The following is a 22,588-nucleotide window of genomic DNA, read 5'->3' on the forward strand; positions in this document are numbered from 1 at the left end:
GTTAGATAGACTACTGAGTGCGTTCTCACCCAGACCTTCATCTAAACAAGACACACTACAGAACTCACTCACACATACTGTCCCTTAGAGGGAAAAAAGCCAAAAGTAATGAGCCTGTGTGCCATTTAGCATCAGATAATTTAACCCGGAATTGTCTTTCTGGTCAGACTTTATTTGAATTAAAAATATTGACATGTATATCGTATATTGCCATTTTGAGAAAACAATATTGAGATATGAGATTTGGTCCATATTGCCCAGCCCTAACTCAGACTAAAAGTTACAAGTTACTTTCACCCCCCACGTTTATTGTTGGTTTTTTAGAAACTTGTTTATTATCTGAATCAATCAACCAATCAATCCATCAGTTGATCTATTGATCCAAATATTATCTATTTGCATTATGTACCTCACTACCTAATAACAGGCAATGTCTGAGTTATTAGTGAAAATGTGTTTATTAAAAGAAAAAAATAGAAACTAACGTTAAGATCATATTTGTGTAAAGAGTACTGATATTTCTACTCAGGTAGAAGTAAAATGTAGCTTAATTATATTGTACTTAATGTAAAAGTTACTAGTTACTTTCACCCCTTACATTTATTATTGGTCATAAATGTTGGTACGGTTCTTCTGCATACAGTAAACATCTCATGTAGAAAATTTAAAAGGAAGTGATGTAATCTTGGCATTTGTATAAAATAAAAGGTTTGTCATAATGTACAATTATTTTGATAAATCAACCACAGTTTGATAATTTTTATCCTGACATATTTTCCTAAAACAACTGGTTTTCTTCATTTAAAATGAGGATTTATGTGTAATATTGTTGCATCAGAGGTTGGACCAGGCTTTTCTTTTTTTCTGTCTGATGGAATGATAAAATAATCCTACATGGTAAACACATGCTGTCACTGAGAGCTTCTGATCTGATTAGTGACACTCCTCATCATATACTGAACATGCTGGTGTTCAGGTTTCATCATCATCACTGCTCTATGTTTAAAGCTGCTGGTGAGTGTAGACCTCAGATCAATACATCAATGATTTTGCTCTAAAAGAAGATAGGGTAGCAGGTAGAAATAGCTCCTCGAATGTTTGTTTTGATCTGAAAGAAGTAGAAACACATCTATGCACCTGTCTATGGCAGTGGTTCTCAATAAAGGTTCCATAGAGCAGGGACCCCCACTGTAGACATGAACATTGAAGAACAGTCATGTGGAGACAGGACCATCTATAAGGGGGAATAAAGGGGAGAGATTTTTGGGGTCCATCCATAAAGTCAGTAAAATGATGGTCCATTGTTCTATGAATCTGTGATAACCACATTTATTTATTCATCTGAATAATATCCACTGTTATCCAGGAACGTTTATTATTATTATAATAGTCATCTTAAAGATGGAAATCATGGTTTTAATCATCAAATTGCAGAAAAAAGTCAGAATAAGTAGTTAAAACTAACAAATAATGGCCATGACAAATGGTGAATGTGGTTAAATTGACAAAAAATAATCATGAAATCTGGTGAAAAGAGGTTAAAAGTGACAATAATCAGTCAACATATGTGACATTAGGTGTAAAAGTGGTAGAAAGGGTTTATAAGTGCTGAACATGTCTAGAAAGTAGAGAAAATGTGCAGAAAAGTCATTGAAATGTGATGTAGAAGTGTCAGAAATGGGAATAATGTAGTAAAAATACATTAAAAGGAACAAAAATATGGAGAGAAAAAGTGATGAAAAAAGATTAAAATATGGTGAGTTTGATGTAGTTGTAGAAAAATTGTAAAAATAAGCAAAAATGGGCTCAAATTGTTAAATCTTTAAATAATCCCTTTTCCATTTACAAATTGTATTTTATCAGCCTAACAGTCCAAATAGAGAATAAAGTTAAGTTTTTGAGTTTATTGGTTCCTAACAGGACGTGAGTTATATAGGACTATGATCTGATTGGCTGTGCTCTCTGGTTCTTGTGCTGCATGGTCCTGATTGGATGGTTTTAAGAACCTTTACTAATGTCCTCAGTGTGTGTGGTGTCCTGGCATGGCCAGACAGAAAACGCTCTGATCTCATCAAAGAGCAAAAAAACCTCCAGCCGTTTTCAAAGCATGACAGTGAAGCAGTTAGAGAGAGGATTACTGTAGTGTTGTGTTTTTGTTGGGTTTGTGTCTTTGGTGTGTCTTTCTGAGCTTAGAGGAGCTATTTTGTTGTTGTTTTATATATCTAGGGTCATTTAGTGTGTTTCTGTTATCTTTTTGTGTATTTGGAGTAAATTTGCCTGTTTGTGTGCTTTTGTTGGGATATTATATATTTTAGTGCTCATTTTGTGTATTTTTGCCATCATTTGGTGAGTTTTTCTGTTGCTTTGTGTGTTTTTTAAATCATATCGTGTATTTTTGTTATTTTCTCTAAAGTTCTTTTGTCGCCACGTGACTTTTTGGAGTCTTTGTGTATTCATTTATTTCTCACGGCAACGTTGGTTTCTACTAGTTTTATAGTTATAGCGTCATCTTCAAGGTGGAGACACATTCTGTTTGTCGAAATGTTCTTTTTCCTGATATAAATAATGAAATGTTATCACAGAAGCATATGTTTTCACGTAGTGTTTACAAACAGCAAAGCGTGCTGTGCTCTCATGAATGAACTAAAGCCTGCAGCTGTTTTTAAATGATGACAGTGAAGGAGTTCCAGAGAGCGTTTGATTAGTGACTTATGATGAAAGCCTGACCTCACACATGTGTTCTTTTTGTCTCCAGCACCGCCAGTAACTCTCCACGCAGCACCCCGGGCAGCTCGCCCTCTCTGCGGCGCAGAGTCCTGGGAGGAGGCCGGGCGAGCGAGAGTGAGGGAGGAGGAGGAGGAGAGAGGAGCAGCATAGGAGGAGGAGGAGGCTCTGATAGCCCTCTGCCCTCCGCCCCCTCATCATCCTCCCTCACCTCTGCCTACCCACTCGCTTCACGACACTTCAGCCGCAATGCCAAGGTGACGCAGAGCCTCAGATCAGCTTATTTAGTCCGTGTACCCTTCGTTCTTTGGTTATTCCGTTTAAAAACTAAATTAAAAAATCAAATAAACAGTGTGGTTATTTTGTTTCCATGACTTAAAACTAGGCTTTACACAATCAGGATATTTGGACCGATCAGTGAGTTTAAAAAAACCATCACCGATCAGATCATATGAATTCAGGTTGTTTTTTTAAGGTAATGATCAAATTCCTTTGAGGCTACCTGGTTCAGATTCATGGAAAATCAAAGGGTTCCATGTTTCTGGACCTAAACGCAGCCTTGTGTCTGTGAGGGAGTGGAAGAGTTGAAGAATTTCCATGCAAGACTGTGATTGGCAAAATAAACGTTGCAGCTGTTGAATTAAACCATCCCATGTCAGACTCAGTGACTGCTGTGAAGTATGACATGAAAAGTTAACTTCACCTACAGAGACTTTCCCTTTTAACAAACATAATAAACAAAACACACACACAGATATTAACAGCAGACGCTCCACCAGATTTCAGAGCCAATAGACTGGTGAAAAAAGTCCAACGTTCAGCCACTTCACTCCAATCAGAAACATTTTCACCGTTCACTCATTAGTGTGAGTGAAATAAAGCCGTGTCACGTAGAGCAAACGACTCTATGGTGCAAATCAGACGATAAAACAATGCAACGGAGTCATTGATCGCATCGGCAAATTAAGACAGTACAGCTGATCACATTATTTTGCATAAAATCCAAAATATCGGCCAATCAGATCAGTGTAAAGCCTTCTTAAAACCAAAACAGAAAAATCAAAAACCAGAAAAGTAGCTTTTTCCTGTTTTAAAAATAAATCTTGTTCTGTTTGTGTGATATTTGGATATTTACGGTGAAACTATGGACAGAGCTTGATGTTTTAATCACCACACAGAGGAGACACGGGGTGGATTGTAGAAACTAAAAAAAAGAGGAGATCTTAATTTATTTCCCACAGACATCTGTATAAAATAAAAGGTTTGTCAAAATTTACAATTGTTTAAAAAAATAAATAAAATAACACCAGTGAATTAAAATCGAAATAAAAAGATTATCAGGCTCTAAGTATACCTGTAGATACATTTATAAACTCTAAAACTGAGAAAACCTCCGCCCAATGCTGTTTTGGTCCCATTCATTACGTTTAATCTGATTGGTCGGATATGATTGTTTTTTGGTCATTGAATTTTTTGTAGTTTCACACTCTGATCATTTTGAAAACTAAATTTAATAATTTACTCAGTAATGGTTGGGTGTAGAAATGTAACTAATTACATAACTTTTTTTAAAAACATACTTAAGTACAAGTAAAATGACTGATTTAGAAATATACCCATAAAAGTAACTCTATTACAGTAATGTGAGTACTTCCACCCTGCTGTGTTAAAAGGAGAAGTGCTGAGTGTTGGGACGTCTCATTAAATTGTTGTTCTTTCTCTTCCTGTTGTAATAGTTTTTTTGTCTTTTTTTTTTATAGAAAATGCAGAGCTGGTACAACGTACGTACTCCTGAACGTCTCACTGTGTGTTGATCTGTGGCCCGTGTTCATGTTCATCTGACACTGTTGACGCAGTGAAAAGCTAATAATGATAACTGTGTGTTTAAACAAATCAAAGCAGTGTTTCCTCCCGTCCTCCAGGTGCTCAGCCCCACGTACAAACAGCGCAACGAGGATTTCCGCAAACTGTTCAAGAAGCTTCCAGACACTGAACGCCTCATAGTGGGTGAGTGGTAATGTTAAAGAACTAGGCTTCTATTAAAACTATTAGATGTTTCAAATCAATGTCCCACTGCTTTAGCCACCTAAAAATGTGAAAGTGTATCTTGTTTTTTTTACCTCAGTGTTGATGATGAATGAAATGAATCTCAGGCCTTGTTTCCATTTCTGTTTTTGTTTCTAAAAAGTTCCACATTCACACAGCAACGTTTTCAAACAGATCTGTGTTTACATGAGACGGTAGGAAACATGAAAAACACAAAACGCATAACAAAAGTCCACAAAATGCCCCCAAAACACACAAAATGACTTTAAATACATATAAAAGAACAGCAAAAATACATAGTGACTCTAAAAACACACAAAGTTACGAATGCACAGACACACTTCCTCTGAACACAAGTAAGTGTAGAGCTTTATTCACAACTACAAAGTTTGACCTGACCCAACAAAGCACACAAACATAAGCAAATTTACTCCAAACACACACTAAATGACAACAAAAACACACAAAATCACAGAAAAACTCAACAAACAATGGCAAAAACAACATTCTGCAAAACGATTCCAAAAACCTAAAAAGACAACAAAATATGCAAAATGTCAGCAAAATGGCAACAAAATACACAAAATTACTCTAAATAACAAAAACACACAAAATGACAACAAAAACCAATTTAAACTATTTATAACAGGAAGTACAAGATTACATAAAAACACACAAAGTGTTTGTTTTCTCCTGTATTAATGCTCATATTAGTCACTGTTCTAAATAGGGACATAAATGTTGATAACGTGTTTGTGCTAAAGTGTTCCGTGTGTGTTCCAGATTACTCGTGTGCTCTACAGAAAGACATCCTGCTCCAGGGACGCCTCTACCTGTCTGAGAACTGGCTCTGTTTCTACAGTAACATCTTCCGCTGGGAGACCGCTGTGAGCAGCACACACACACACATACACACACACACTCACGCTGTGCACACACACACGCTGTGCACACACAGGCGTGCTCCAACTCAAACAGAGGTTAATGTTACACAGGAGGGCCTTTCAATGAGTTTGTTTTCAGATCAATAGAGATAGTCCAACACCTCTGCGTATGTGTTTGTGTGTGCGTGCGTGTGCGCTCGCTCAGATCACCATCCTGCTGAAAGACGTCACCTCCATGACCAAAGAGAAGACGGCCAAGCTCATCCCCAACGCCATCCAGATCAGCACCGACAACGATAAGGTCAGATTGACCCTGAAGGCCTCATACTGTACCACTGTTTTTATTTAACCATGTAATGCAATGAGATGATAGCAGAGCTGTGCTCGCTCTGTGCTAAACGCTATCCTGAGATTATCATCATCAGCCCTCTACAGTTTTTATAAATGTGTCCTAAAATCTTCTAAATGTCCTTATTAGTGGATTTATGCCAAACAAAACACATTATTATTCACCATATTCATTGTATTTTTCTGTTTAAAAATAGAAATACTTTATAGTTTTATAGCCTTTGTTCCTCCATCTTGAAATCATGTGATTGACGATGTCACACGGCCCGACTGCCTGTAAACATCTCATTGTTTACTGTTAGAGTGAAACATTCAGCCTGATTTTTACATCATTTAATAGATTTTTACATCATTTAGAAGCTTTTTTCAGTCAAAATAACAACTTGTGCTGCTTTTGGTTGATCTAAAAAACCAGGAAAAGTTAAAGATGTCGACGTAAACCTCTATTGTTTACAGAAAGATTTTTTTTTTTTGAGGTTTGGTAGTAGAGAACGAAGCAGAGAAGAAGAGCTCACCTAAAGGACCTTTACTCTCGCTTAAACAGTGCGCTGACACGCTCTGGTGGCTGAAGTTAGCGAGTAATACGCGGATTGTTGAAGACACACAAACCCTGAGAATAGAAGGACTTTTTACAGTTTTCCTTTTTCTAACATCTCAACCATCAGGGTTTATGTGTGAAACTGACTGGACTCCACTCATCAAACATCTCTCAGAGCTTCTGTCTGATCTTTCTTTTTCTCAGCACTTCTTCACCTCCTTCGGAGCAAGGGATCGCAGCTTCATGATGATTTTTCGACTGTGGCAGAACGCGCTGTTAGACAAGGTGGTTCCACTGCTCTTTCATCACGTTCTCATCTCAGCGTCAGAACAAACACTTGATGTTTCTGTGCTTGTTTCCAGTCGATGTCGCCCAAGGAGCTGTGGCACATCGTCCACCAGTGCTACGGTACGGAGCTGGGCCTCACCAGCGAGGACGACGACTACGTCTCCCCCACCGCACAACACATCAACGGCCTCCTGTGAGTGGATAATATACACCACACACACACACACACAAGCCAGGGATGGGCCACTCTATCACAGCGGGGGCCACAGAAATGTGATTGGATTTGATTTCGGGGGCCACATGATCAACATTCATGTCAGGCTCAGCATTTAGAATAATGATTAATCTGAGCATGAATTAATACGAGGGGGTTCCTTTTTTTGTCATTGTGGTTTTGTCATTTTGTGTGTTTTTGTCATTAATTGTGTTCTTGGTATAATTTTGTGTTTTTTTCTGTCATTACCTGCATTTATTGATTTGTGGGTTTTTGGGGTCACTTTCTGTATTTTTCTGGTTGTTTTCTGTATTTTCCTGTCATTTTGTGCAATTTTGTTAACAGTTTGTGTGTCCTTGGAGCTATTCTGTAATGTGTTGTTTTTTGTGTGTTTTTGTTGTCATTTTGCTGTTGATTTGTGTGTTTTTAGAGTTAATTTGTGTATTATGTTGGGCTTTATAATTTATATTCCTTCCAACTTCTTCAAATACAATTTTTGGGGATTTATTTTGGGGGCTGCACAAGTTGCCCCCCAGGCCACCTTTGTCTGCAATAATCTGTGCATCAAATGTGGGAAAACGTCTCTGAGGAATGTTTTCAGTATTTTGTTAGATCCATCTTACTTCCTTTCTATTTATTTAATTGTTAATAAAAGGGACATAACTCAAAAATAAACTTTAATATGCAAATGTAATAATTAGTGGTGGGACTTGATTAAAAAATAGGCTAATTAATTAGAGACTTTGTAACTAATTAATATGCCCTACTTTGCACTTCCACCTTTAAATAATAAGTAAATTATATAACTAATAAAAGACAGATTTCAGTCCCTGCTACCTAAATTTACTTGATTTTGTGATTTATTTTTAATTTAATTTCTTGTCAAATAATTTAATTTAAAGGCACACTGTGTAACATTTAACTTTCATGCAAGTGCCCCTAGTGGCCACAAGCACTGTCGCAAAAATCAACAGTCAGTCAATGGAGCCAGCCTCCCTTCTGGGGGTCGACACCGGCGGCGAGGCCAGGGATTAGGGGGGGAGCGCCTCCAGCCCATAGACTGTAGCTGCGGCGCGAGCCCAGCCCTGAGAGCCAATCCTTATCCCGACGTTATGGATATGACTTGCCGACTTCACTAAAGAATCCACGTTTAACTGAACTATCACAGTGATTAGTGCAACATTAACCCAACACCAAAGTACCATATTGTGCTCTTTTGCTGTAAACAGAGGCTAAACTCGTTTCAGTTGCCCACAGCAATGGCGCTGGGTCGGGAATGCTCGTATGTTGTGACGTGACTTGGAAACTATATATATCCGAGCCTGCCGTAAAGTGAAACGTTCTCTAGGCATTTACCAGGTCACATTTACCAGGTCACATGACCTGGTAAATGACGGTCCATCTCCTCCAAACTTACATAGTCAGTATTTCCAGAGGGAAGCCCCGCTCAGAGCATTGATACTGTCAGCGCTGTGCCTTGAGTTTGACAAATATCTGATATAGTGTGTGTGTGTGTGCGTGTGTGTGTGCGTGTGCGTGCGTGTGTGTGTCTGTGTGTGTGTCATCCTCAGACCAGGAGACGAGTCGATGTCTGTCTCTGACATCTTGGACCTGACGGCAGTGTCCGTCCCCCCTTCGGGCAGCTCACCCCCTCCTCCTCTGGTGTCCAGTGGTCCGTCCAGCCCTCCTTCGGTGGGGGGTCACTCTGGCATCTCCCCTCCTTCCTCCATCTCAGTGCTGCCCATGGAGGTGCCCTCCTCCTCCTTCTTTTCCTCATCAGGCTGCAGAGCGGGCCCCGACCCACAGGACCTGACCCCGCCCAGCACCTATGGCTCTCTGCCCTCCACCACCGCCTCCAGCCCCGCCCCAGCCTCCTTTGTGAGTCTCAGCTTACACTACAATCAACAGATCAATAAGGATGTCAGTGATTGGCTCAGACTTTTATTGATCACTTTAGATCCTGTTGTGTAGTTTGATCAGTCAAACCAACCTTAGTGAAACTCTACTAGTGATCCATTTAACTTTACTAGTGCACTGTGTCAAACTCAAGGCCTGGGGGCCAAATCTGGCCCCTTAGAGCAGTGGTTCCCAAACAGGGGTACAGGAGCACATTGCAGGGGGTACTAAGAAAGATGTATAAATTAATTTAAAAATAAATGGGAAAGTAACAGTGCTATTGCTTAAAATAATACAATATTTTCTTTTAATTGATTGAAACAGGATTATTTTATGTTGTAGAGGCCATTTAATTACACTTCTGACAATAGGAGACAATAATTAGCTACATTTTACAAAGGAGACCGTATTTACTTACTATTGAAATAATCACATAAACTTAGCATGGTATATTCATATTTTGAAATAAATTCCACTCATTGTTTTTAAATTTGTAGATTAAGGCTTAAGGATCCAATGTTGGAGACACAGTTATAGGTTTAGGAGAACCTGTTGTTCCACAAATTAAAAAGTTTATGAAATTATGGAGAGTATTTATGATATAAAGAGGGGGTACACTTGATTTGACCAAAATGTAAAGAGGGTACACGGACAAAAAGATTAGGAACCACTGCTTTAGAACATCGAATTTGGCCCGCAGGATAAAGTCAAAATTCCAAGAAAACATGAATCATTTTGTAATAAAACCAAGAAATTCCGTTCTATATACAGTGGGTACAGAAAGTATTCAGACACCTTTACATTTTTCACTCTGTTTCATTGCAGACATTTGCTAAAATCAAAAAAGTTCATTTCATTTCTCATTAATGCACACTCAGCACCACATCTTCACAGAAAAAACCAAAAATGTAGAAATGTTTTCAAGTGTATTAAAAAAGAAAAAGTGAAATATCACATGGTCATAAGTATTCAGACCCTTTGTTCAGCATTGAGTAGAAACACCTTCTGAGCTCGTACAGCCGTGAGTCTTCTTGGGAACGATGCAACAAGTTTTTCACAGCTGGATTTGGGGATCCTCTGACATTCTTCCTTGTAGATCTTCTCCAGTTCTGTCAGGTTGGATGCTGAACGTTGGTGGACAGACATGTTCAGGTCTCTCCAGAGATGCTCAGTTGGGTTTAGGTCAGGGCCCTGGTTGGACCAGTCAACAATGGTCACAGAGTTGTTCTGAAGCAGGCACCCCCGGTGCTAAGGGGGTGCAGGATTGATATGTGGGGGTGCTGAGAATTTAAAAAAAAAAAAATATTAGTTTTATAAGGAGTTTCTCATTTTTTCTTCAATAAAAGAAGTTGTGCAACACAGAATGTTAGATATAAATGTAGTTTTAACTGAATTTGGTCAAAGAATATTCGACAAATTAGTTAAGCATAATACATGTGACCACAAGGTAATGGTAACCAAAACAATAATGAGCAAAAGTTACCTATTCAACACCTGACAGCTACTCTTTCACCTGCCAATAATCAGACAGCAAATCTAAAATGCCAAACGTCAGAGAAGAACTAACTCACCCGAGCTGTTTTGTATGAGATCAATGTGTTTGTTGTTGTTTCTGCATGTTTGGACAGGCAGGTAAGACTGCTGAGTCGAGGGTTTGCCTTTCGGTTTCTCAGGTATGTTTTAACGCACCGTACTCAGGTAAAACTGAAAAACACCCCCATAGCATGATGCTGCCACCACCATGTTTCACTGTTGGAATTGTATTGGGCAGGTGATGAGCAGTGACTGGTTTTCTCCACACATACCTCTTAGAATTAACACCAAAAAGTTCAATCTTGGTCTGATCAGAGAATCATATTTCTCATAGTCTGGGAGTCCTTCATGTGTTTTTTGACAAACTCTATGCAGGCTTTCATGTGTCTTGCTCTGAGGAGAAGCTTCCGTTGGGTCACTCTACCATAAAGCCCTGACTGGTGGAGGGCTGCAGTGATAGTTGACTTTGTGGAACCATCTCCTATCTCCATACTGCATCTCTGGAGCTCAGCCACAGTGATCTTTGGGTTCTTCTTTACCTCTCTCACCAAGGCTCTTCTCCCACGATTGCTCAGTTTGTCTGGACGACCAGGTCTAGGAAGAGTTCTGGTCGTTCCAAACTTCTTCTATTTACGGATTATGGAGGCCACTGTGCTCTTAGGAACCTTGAGTGCTGCAGAAATTCTTTTGTAACCTTGTCCAGATCTTTGCCTTACCACAATTCTGTCTCTGAGCTCCTTGGGCAGTTCCTTCAACCTCATGATTGTCATTTGCTCTGACATGCACTGTGAGCTGTAAGGTCTTATATAGACAGATGTGGCCTTTAATAATCAATCAGTTTCATTAAACACAGCTGGATTCTAATGAAGGAGCAGAACCATCTCAAGGAGGATCAGAAGAAATACAGTATGAGGTAAATATGTGTCACAACAAAGGGTCTGAATACTTATACTTTTTTGATTTTAGCAAATGGCTGCAACAAAGAGTGAAACATTTAAAGGTGTCTGAATACTTTCCGTACCCACTGTATCTCAGCCCTTATGAATATATACATTCAATGAAATTCCACAATATTTTCCAAACATGTGGAACTGGTGGCTACATGCTAAGCTAACAAACGTGGAACTGGTCGCTATGTGCTAAGCTAACCAAACATGTGGGCATGGTGGCTACGTGCTAAGCTAACCAAACATGTGGTATTTTCGTGGACCATTTGTCGACTAAACAATGTTCCTTTCTTCACAAAACCCAATAATGAACAGATTAGGTATTTTAAAATTTGTATTTACCAGTTTATTCTAATCAACCCATCAATGTATGGTAAAAAGATTAATAAAATATGCTACAGCTACATAGATAATGATAAATATTGAGTATACAATGCATCTGATTATTAATACTACCATTATCATCACTGTTGTAGATTTAATAGGAACACATTAATCAGGTTTCATAAGAGGAACAAAGTGTCAGCATCCAATGGGAACATTTTAATATCTAAGTTAAAAGACTGAGAGAGAGCGAGACTTTTTAAATAATTGTATTCTTTTTAAATCATGTAAAGCATGTTAAATTCCTTACAAATACATCTGCTTTGCCTTAAGGACAAAGTTTTTTTTTTGTGGTGGGAGAATATACTGTGTATATGTGTATATATATACACACATACGTGTTTTTAAAATGTCTGAATGAATAAACAACTCATGTCGAGGCCTTTTTATTGTAAAAGGCTGAGTGATAAAAAAACTAACTAGAATTAGCTTTCCCCTGAGCCCTTATTAGCAGGTAAGGTGAAGTGTAAAGTGTACACACACACACACACACACACTCTGCTGTGTGTTTCCATGTCTGCTCTGGCTCTGATCATGTGACTCTGAGCTGATTCAATGCCGACCGCTCTCGGCTCTGCTCTTTGTTTTCCTCCCTGTAGAATGTGGAAGAGGGCGGGGACAGCTTGTCAGAGTCGACCAATCAGATGCCGCCCCTGCCCAGCGGCAGCGTGGGAAACCTCTCCTCATTGGACATGCCCAACGACGAGGACCTTCCCACTGATCCCAGCAACTCATCCGACACGCAGGGAGAGAGTGAGTGTGACCTGGGTGAGCAGAACACAGCAAACCAGCAACAGCCAATCAAATCACACCATATTACACACACAGGAATTGTTGTCACAGTAGCTCACAAAGTCTCTAGTTTGTTCATGTTTTTAAAAATCTGGAGTGCGTTAAATATTAATCCTCTTTACATTACAATATTTATTTAGTCTTGTTTAAAAACATAAGAAAATACTTTGTAAGCGTCTCTTACCCAGGAAGTTTACTATTATTATAGTCATCTTTTAAAGATGGATATCCTGGTTTTAATCACAAATAAAATGGTTCAAAGTGACCAAAAATGGTGGAAAAGGTGGTGAAATGGGATTTTAAAAACCACAGAAATTGTTTAAAGTTGCAAATTAAAGTGGATAAAAACAGTCAGAAAAAGTGGTAAAAAGGGTTCAAATTGGAACAATTAGTTTAAACTGGTAAATAATGGACATGACATATAGTGAATGTGGTTAAAGTGGTAAAAATAATCATGAAATCTGGTGAAAAGAGGTTAAAAGTAACAATAATGGGTCAATATATGTGACATTAGGTGTAAAAGTGGAGGAAAGAGTTTATAAGCACTGAACATGTCTAGAAAGTGGAATAAATGTGTAGAAAAGACATTAAAATGCAGCATTACTGCCCCAACATTACTTTTGACAGTAACTAATACTCTAATGCAATATTTTTAAAAGAAATAACGCAGTTACCGTTACAATGTGGTGCGTTTGTCCGTTACTTTGCTAGTTGCAGTGTACTTCCTGTTTACAGTGGCGCTACATATTTTTGCGGGATGTTGTGCCAGCCACGGTAAAACAGAAGAAGAAGCATTATCAGATTATAAACTGTAGGGTTGGATACAATAACATTTCATTTTTCAGAGGCTTTTATCTAAAGTCATGTTAATACAAGAGCAGTAGTGGTAGGAGGGATTCAAACCACTGACCCTCTGATTACAAGCCAGCTTCATTAACCACTTGAAATGTGATGTAGAAGTGTCAGAAATGGGAGAAATGTAGCAAAAATACATGAAAACATTCCATCTTTATTAATTCTTTCTTTAATGTTGTCTTATTTAAACAGGGAACATTAATGTGTGGGTAGAATGTTAGTGAACACTGCCCTCTAGTGGTACACCTGCCACATGGTCGACTTTGTTCTCTTTGCTCTTTTGATCAGAGGTGACAAAAGTACTCGTTTCAGTACTCAAGTAAAAGTATAGATACCTGAATAGAAAATGACTGGTAAAAGTATTGAAGTTGCTCCCTTACTAGTGTAAAAGTAAAAAAGTACATGCTACTAAATGTACTTGAGTAAAAAAGTAAAACAAATGTTCCTTCAATAATAAGACAGGGTTTTTTAAAGAACTTGTAGAGTACTGGTACATGGAAATACATTAAATCTGTTACCTTTGAACACATCACTGTCATAATAAATAAAATGTGTCTAGAAAAAAAAAAGACAAATGCTCAATAAAACCTAGAGCAGCTTTGAGTTTAACATTTTTAAAAACTTGAAAATACGAATCATTAAACTAAGGACCTACCTGTCAGAAAAAAACAATATTTTTATGTAAGGAGTAGAAAGTACAGATATTTGTTTAAAAGTAAAAATAATTACTCAAGTAAAGTACAGATACCAAAAAAAACTTTTTAAGTACAGTAACAAAGTATTTTTACTTGTCATCTCTGCTTTTGATATGAATGAGTTTGTCAAGTGTTAGTGTTGTAGCTCCTCCCACAGCTGTCGATGATGCTGTTCCTCCTCCAGGTGAGGTGGAGTCTATCTGCTCTAACCTCAGTGGGAGGTTACACATCAACACCCCCGTACGGATGAGCGTGGACAAGCTGCACGACCTGCTCTTCTCTGCAGATACCAACTTTATTAAACACCTGTTCTCACAGAGACACTTCACTGGTGAGACACACACACACCAGGGTTGGGCTCAATTACATTTTTCAGTTTCAATTACCCATGTTTAATTTCAAATACATTCTGAGTACAGTGACCAACATTTTTCCAAATTTTGATTAAAATTACAATTATTTTTATCGTCTGAAAGTCAATTACAATTATATTTTCAATTACTAAAGTTCAGTGAGAGTCATTTTTATGTCAGTATACTAATTGATTTCAATTTTTAAATAAAGTAAAATGTGGGAAAGTGAAATTAAATGATAATAAATACTATAATAGAATAGATGGGCTCAATTACATTTTTCAGTTACAATTACGTTTTAATTTATCCTTGCTCTATTGCAATTAAATTACATTTTTTATCCTCATAAAGTAAATTACAATTACATTCTCAATTACTAAAGTTAAATTACAATTAATCACAATTACTGAGCCTGAAATAAATAAAAGTTGACCTTCCTCTTGTGTTAGCTTTCTGTTAGCATCTCTAATGCTAACGGGTCTGAAATCAGCTGTAAAATACACTAATAACTAATATCTATCGTCTATTGATTACCTCGTTAGTCTATCTAATCAATGAAAATATAGATTTTAATATTTATGGTGTGGGCGTCTGAGCCTTTTTTGTGTCAGTATATTTATAGATTTATATATATTTTTAAATGGTAAAATGTGGAAAAGTTTGATATGAAACATATTTTAATAATATTTTAATAAACATGTAGAACTGTAACATGGTTCCCCAGTTTAGCGTTCAATTATAATTGACAATTATCTGAGCTCAATTACAATTTAATTACGTTCACAGCAGCAACAGATTTTTAAAATTACATTTCTAATTACGCCATAATTGTAATTCATTATCAATTACGCAGTTACAATTTTCATTGACCCCAACACACACACACTCCACAGGGTTACACACAGGGGTTTTTCTGGAATTAAATAATCGCAATTAACATGTTTAAGTCCCAGCCCTAGTTTAAATTAAATTTAGTGAAAAAAAAAGAATGAATGAATGAAGTGGAGACGAGTCACTGCAGTCGTTCTCTGATGACTTTAATAATGTTGGTGTTTTTATTCAGTCCAGACTTTCTATAATAAAGTATTTATAACCAACAGTTAAAACCTATTTTTTCACTTTTACAAATGACATATTTACGCTTGTTTTAGTGGTAAACATTTCTTTTATTAACAGACAGTTGTTAATGTCAACAGAACAGATCAGTGCACGTCACATACAAACAGGTCAAGCAGTGTGTGCACAAGACAGTGGATCTATTTACATAATCCATGTATCAAATATAAGGATAATCCATGTTGTTATGCAGAAAAATGATTATTAAACAGTGGATGTTTAAAACTTGATCCTGTCTGCTCCATGGTGATCAGAGGATAGAACATAGTCTGTAGCAGCTGTTCACTCATTCACTGACAGTCATTTTCAGAACCCCGCCCCAGTTCCCACACACACAACTTCCTCGTCCTCCCGACATGCTGAGTTGACTCGTTTGGCCTGGTTTGTTTCTCTCACGATTGCCACATTCTCAGTAGTCCACTGAGATCAACACATGCTCTGCTCGTGTGCTTGAGTGTGAGCTACTGTTAGCTTCACCATCTTCTCACGTAGCACCATTGTCTCCTTGATCAACTCTTTTCCTTTCCCTCTGAGCTCTGCTCATCACGGCTAATTTCTCATCCAAAGGTGCTCTGCTGCCACCTACATGGTACCAGTTGGTCATTACATCATAGTACAGCCTGATATTCATAAGAGAACTTGGCCACAGTGTCTCCTAGCAACCCCCATTGAAAAACACAATAGACGTATATTTAGGTCAATGGCAGTGAGTGAGTTAATAATGTCATGACGTCAACATATCAAACACTCATTAAATCCACCTTGGCCGTTCACACTGAGGTCTCATTGAAAAAGATCTGTATCTGATTCAGGACCACATATGAAAGTGGTCTACATCTGATTAGAAAAAATATGATTTGGGCCACATTTACCTGCAGTGTGACCGCAGCTTAGTGACCTTGTGTCGGTCTCTCTCTCAGACCTGTCTGTTGGTGAGTGGCAGCAGGACTCCACCAGTGGAACCACCACCCGTGTGCTGAGCTACACCATCGCCCTCAACAACCCCCTGGGACCAAAGACGGCCCCGGTCGTAGAGACGCAGGTCAGTGCTAGGAACGTTAACCCTGTTTCTGTCCTGTGATGAACTGATGAACGAGTCGTTCCACAGACGCTCCATAAGAGCAGCAGTCGTGGTGAGTGTTTCGTGGTGGACTCAGAGGTCATCACCTCAGGGATCCCCTACCAGGACTACTTCTACACCGTGCACAGATACTGCCTCACCTCCATCAACAAACACAAGAGCAGGCTCAGGTACACACACACACACACACAGCACAGCTTCCACCTTTTTTTGGATCGTGACCCCATTTTAATATCAACAATTTTTTAAAGAAGTTTGTTACACTGAATTACATTTTCAAATACAGAGTAGCTGGTGTTAGCAACAAGTTGTGCCAGCTCAGATATTTTTAAACTGTATAATAATAATAATAATAATTGATAAAGTGAAAACATAGAAGACAGTTGTTTAAGATTGTGTGTTTTAATTTGTGAAGAATAATTATTTAAAAGATTCCAAAATAAATTTACATTTTTATCAATTACTTGACATTTCAGGCCACCCCACATGGGGTCCCGACCCCAAGGTTGAAAAAAGCTGATTCAATCAATCTATATCAGCAGAATGTTTTTCAACATATAGGTATTGATAAAGTTATCAGAACATGTATTTATGTTCTTTATCTTTATATTAAACACTAGGAATGTTTACTTTTAAAATGTAATTATTGAATGATTAAACCTGGGTTTTCCTGCTTTGTGTTCGTCAGATGAAAATGTTGGTTTTAAATTAAAAGACAAACAGTAAATCACCTCAGGCAGAATCTGCATTAAATAAATGAAATCTTAACTAAAGCATTAAAAGGGTAAACCAAGGATTATTTAGTGAATAAATAATGGTGTATTTATGGTTTTCCCTTCAAACCAGCATCAGATTTTCTTGGTGTTGTTCGTGGACTGTGTGTGATGTTAGACCTGGTCTGGTTCTGCAGGGTTTCCTCAGACATCTGCTACAGGAAGCAGCCGTGGAGTTTAGTGAAGGCTCTGATAGAGAAGAACACATGGAGCGGGATAGAGGAGTATTACAGACACATGGGTGAGTCTCACCATCATCACAGGCTGATCACAGTTTACAATGTTTACTTTTAGAGCTGTGACGATACACTCAGCTCACGACAACGAGACCAGATTTTAAGAAAACTAGAATAACACAATATGTGACCAACAGACTTTTATTTGACTGAGTTGCACATGTATTTTGAAATGTTATAACTCTTTACATGCATGATGTAAGCATGAGCTTTTAATTAACTTCTTCTTCCTCAAATTGAAACTAAAACTAACATTTATAGAAGTCAAAATAAAATAATATTTTTCTTTCTTTTTTCAAGTGAAAATAATATTATGTGCAAAACCAAATCAAAGTTCTACTCTGTCAATACAGAGTGTAAATAATGCAAACAGAGCCTGACCAAGTATGTCATTAACAACATACTGTAACTACACACATGTTCTTTAACTGTTAATAAACTTCTTCTTCTACAAAATGAGACTAATATTTACTCTTCTTCTTCTTTTTTATTCTCCTGCTTTAGGTTCTGTCAGGCTAGATGTAGCAAAGGTGCATGACTGCCCCCACAGGTCACAAATAAAAGTTTAGATAGTTCACAAAAAAATAAATAAAATAAAATAAAAATCTCGAGAAACAGATTTTTAATTCCACGAGAAATCTCGTTGATTTTAGTCTCGTCACGCCCTTATTTACTTTCTTAAACTTACACTATGAACATGCTTTTAATTGTTATTAATCATTAATTAACATGTTATTGATCTGATCTGTCCGTGTCTGTGATCAGAGAGCGAGGTTTGTAAACTGGAGACGCTGCTGCAGACCGAGGTGTCTGTGGTCACCACCGAGGAGGGCACCGACAAGACGCTGCCGTCACTGCGGCGCAGGAAACGGGCGTGTTCCAGACGACAGGGCGAACGAGACAGAGAGAGAGAGGGGATTGGGGCTGCAGGCGGAGACAGAGGAGAACGAGGAGTGGGAGAGGAGAGGGAGAGACGGGAAACTGGTGAGTGTGTGTGAAGTTATGGTTTCATATGATGAAGATAAGAAGAAACCATGACGTCATGTTTCATCCTCAGGAGCTCAGTTCTTGAAACTGGGTGAGCGTTCACGCAGCAGAGGACATGGCAGCATCTCCACCATCCTCCTCATCGTCAGCTTCATGTAAGACCCACTATGACTCAGCATTCTCACTGCTTGCTGCACAGCTTGTTCCTCTTCCTCCTCAGCATCCCGTTCTCTCTCCGTTTCTATCCGGTTTCCCCTAGTTTCCCACCTATTTCCCCCCTAGTTTACCCCAAGTTTCCCACCTCTTTCCAACTTGTTTCCTGTCTGTTTCTAGCCTGTTTCCTGTCCGTTTTTTGTCTATTTCCTGCCTGTTTCCTGTTTCTTTTTCTCTCTGTTTTTAGCCTGTTTCCTGTCCGTTTCTAGCCTGTTTCCTGTCCGTTTTTTTTTTTCATTTCTAGCTGGTGTCCGGTCCGTTTCCTGTCCATTTGCCACCCTTTTCCCACCTATTTCTAGCCTGTTTCCTGTCTGTTTCCAGCCTGTTTCCTGTCCGTTTCCCGCCTGTTTCTTGTGCGTTTATAGCCTGTTTCCAACCTGGTTCCTGTCCGTTTCCAACCTGTTTCCTGTCCGTTTCCTGTCCGTTTCCTGACCGTTTCCAGCCTGTTTCCTGACCGTTTCCAGCCTGTTTCCTGTCTGTTTCCAGCCTGTTTCCAACCTGTTTCCTGTCCGTTTCCAGCCTGTTTCCTGTCCGTTTCCAGCCTGTTTCCCGTCCCTTTCTTGTCTTTTTCTAGCCTCTTTCCTGTTCGTTTCCCACCCTTTTCCCACCTGTTTCTAGCCTGTTTCCTGTCTGTTTCCTGTCCATTTCCCGTCCGTTTCCAGCCTGTTTCCCGTCCGTTTCTTGTCTTTTTCTAGCCTCTTTCCTGTCCGTTTCCCACCCTTTTCCCGCCTGTTTCCTGTCCGTTTCTCGTCCGTTTCCGGTCTGTTTCTTGTCTGCTTCCAGCCTGTTTCCCGTCCGTTTCCTGTCTGTTTCCTCTGTTTTCTGTTTTCTGTTTTCTGCCTGCTTCCTGTCCATTTCCTGTCTGTTTCCTCTGTTTTCTGACTGCTTCCTGCTTGTTTCCTATCAATTTCCTGCCCGTTTTCTGCCTGCTTCCTGTTTGTTTCCTGCTTGTTTCCTATCCGTTTTCTGCCCATTTTCTGCCTTCTTCTTCTCCATTTTCTGCTGACTTCCTGTCCGTTTCCAGCCTGTTTCCTGTCTGTTTTCTTCTTCATACTAACGTTCACACTCCTTTTCTTCCCGTTTCTCTTCCTCTATGATTCTCTTATTTTTCTGCTAATCTTCCTGTGTAGGATCTGTATCAGGTTGGTTATTAATATTTAATGTTTTTATTAACAGGAAGAATCCACTGTGGGACTAATGATCCCTCACATCAACTCTAGGCATTGTTTTTTTACTGCATGGTGTTATTGAAGCAGGGGTTACCATGGTAACGTTACACGTTCAACTCAAACAAGAAAAAAAACATCTTTATTAGGAACACGGTTACTATCAATAAATATAAATTAATCAATCCCAATAAACGTGAGTCCCAGCCCAGATATTAATATTTCCAGTGAAAGTGCAGAGTTTATTGATGACCTTGTTCCTTTTATTGATTTCCAGCTCCTACAGTTGAATTTTTTTGCTCATTTGTAGGAAAAAACAATGGCTGCAGGAAGTAGAAACATCTGTGATCTGAACTCATAGTACACATGGTTGATAACCCCATGGTGGATTTTTCCTGGAGTGGGTGTGTGTTTGTTCAGTTTTGTGACGTGACGTGAAGCCCGAGTTCATTCTGTCCTTTATTGATCGATTGATTGATTGATTTGTTTATTTATTTGTTTGTTACCTCTGTGTGTACATCAGTCTGGTGGTGCTGGTGGCTCTCAACATGTTGCTCTTCTATAAACTTTACGCTCTGGAGAGAGCGGCTCACACACTGGAGACGTGGCACTCCTACTCCGTCACTGACAGGTACACACACACACACACCGCTACACACATCACTACACACACACACCACTACACACACACACACACACACCACTACACACATCACTACACACACACACCACTACACACATCACTACACACACACACATCACTATACACACATCACTACACACACACACATCACAATACACACACATCACTACACACACATCACTACACACACACACCACTACACACATCACTACACACACACACACACCACTACACACATCACTACACACACACACCACTACACACATCACTACACACATCACTACACACACACACATCACTATACACACATCACTATACACACACACATCACTACACACACATCACTACACACACACACATCACTATACACACACCACTATACACACATCACTATACACACACCACTATACACACTACTACACACATCACAATACACACATCACAATACACACATCACAATACACACACATCACAATACACACACATCACAATACACACATCACTATACACACACATCACAATACACACACATCACTACACACACATCACTATACACACACACCACTACACACACACCACTATACACACAACTACACACACCACTATACACACTACTACACACACCACTACACACACACATCACAATACACACATCACAATACACACACATCACAATACACACATCACTATACACACACATCACTATACACACACATCACTATACACACACATCACTATACACACACATCACTACACACACACATCACTACACACACATCACTATACACACACATCACTATACACACACACCACTATACACACCACTATACACACAACTACACACACCACTACACACACTACTACACACACCACTACACACACATCACAATACACACATCACTATACACACACCACTATACACACATCACTACACACACATCACTACACACACACCCATCACAATACACACATCACAATACACACACCACTATACACACTACTACACACACCACTACACACACATCACTATACACACACCACTATACACACACCACTATACACACACATCACTACACACACACATCACTACACACACACCCATCACAATACACACATCACAATACACACACCACTATACACACCACTACACACACACCACTACACACACATCACTATACACACATCACTATACACACACCACTATACACACACCACTATACACACACCACTACACACACATCACTATACACACATCACTATACACACACCACTATACACACACCACTATACACACACCACTACACACACATCACAATACACACATCACTACACACACACATCACTATCAGAATCAGAAATGTTTTTAATGGTCATGTACAGTTTTAAGGACAGTACAAAGAATTTGTCTTGGTAGTTGGTGCACAAAACAAAAAAAAAAAACAAAGAACAACCCAGCAACAATAATAATAATAATGATAAATATAAAGGATGAGGGATAAATAAAGGATAGATAGAGAATATAGGATAAATATAAATATATATATATACAGTGCAGCAGATAATGTCATCATGGAGGTGGTGATCGGGGGGGATTCAGTGGGTGACTTGGGGTGTGTTCATGTGGATGGTGGCAGAGGGAAAGAAGCTGTTTTTGTGTCTGGAGGTTCTGGTCCTGATGGACCTAAACCTTCTTCCAGAAGGGAGAGATTGAAACAGTTTATGACCGGGGTGGGAGGAGTCGGCCACAATCTTTCCTGCACGCCTCAAAATCCTGGAGGGGTTCAGGTCCTGGAGGGAGGGCAGATTGCAGCCGATGACCTCTGCAGAGTGGATGATACGCTGCAGTCTGGCCTTGTCCTTGGCCGTAGCTGCAGGT

At 39.0% G+C, this 22,588-nt stretch overlaps 1 protein-coding gene across 7 annotated transcripts in view; it reads left to right on the forward strand.

The window, feature by feature from the left end:
* The window catches only part of gramd1a (GRAM domain containing 1A), a 61,908-nt gene that overhangs the window by 34,070 nt on the left and 5,250 nt on the right, over positions 1-22,588 (forward strand). For 5 of the 7 annotated variants that reach the window (XM_028470579.1, XM_028470578.1, XM_028470580.1 and 2 more), the window contains 17 exons: positions 2,756-2,981; positions 4,485-4,505; positions 4,647-4,731; positions 5,554-5,657; positions 5,860-5,955; positions 6,745-6,825; positions 6,903-7,021; positions 8,614-8,920; positions 12,402-12,570; positions 14,329-14,475; positions 16,534-16,655; positions 16,722-16,864; positions 17,605-17,708; positions 18,469-18,687; positions 18,761-18,845; positions 20,034-20,045; positions 20,593-20,700. In XM_028470579.1, coding sequence (XP_028326380.1) covers positions 2,756-2,981; positions 4,485-4,505; positions 4,647-4,731; positions 5,554-5,657; positions 5,860-5,955; positions 6,745-6,825; positions 6,903-7,021; positions 8,614-8,920; positions 12,402-12,570; positions 14,329-14,475; positions 16,534-16,655; positions 16,722-16,864; positions 17,605-17,708; positions 18,469-18,687; positions 18,761-18,845; positions 20,034-20,045; positions 20,593-20,700 — 2,148 coding nt within the window. The remainder of the gene's footprint in view (positions 1-2,755; positions 2,982-4,484; positions 4,506-4,646; positions 4,732-5,553; positions 5,658-5,859; positions 5,956-6,744; positions 6,826-6,902; positions 7,022-8,613; positions 8,921-12,401; positions 12,571-14,328; positions 14,476-16,533; positions 16,656-16,721; positions 16,865-17,604; positions 17,709-18,468; positions 18,688-18,760; positions 18,846-20,033; positions 20,046-20,592; positions 20,701-22,588) is intronic. The other 2 variants (XM_028470583.1, XM_028470582.1) reach the window with 2 other exon arrangements.

This window comes from Gouania willdenowi, chromosome 16 (genome assembly GCF_900634775.1).
Source record: "Gouania willdenowi chromosome 16, fGouWil2.1, whole genome shotgun sequence".
Classification (NCBI taxonomy): Eukaryota; Metazoa; Chordata; class Actinopteri; order Blenniiformes; family Gobiesocidae; genus Gouania; species Gouania willdenowi.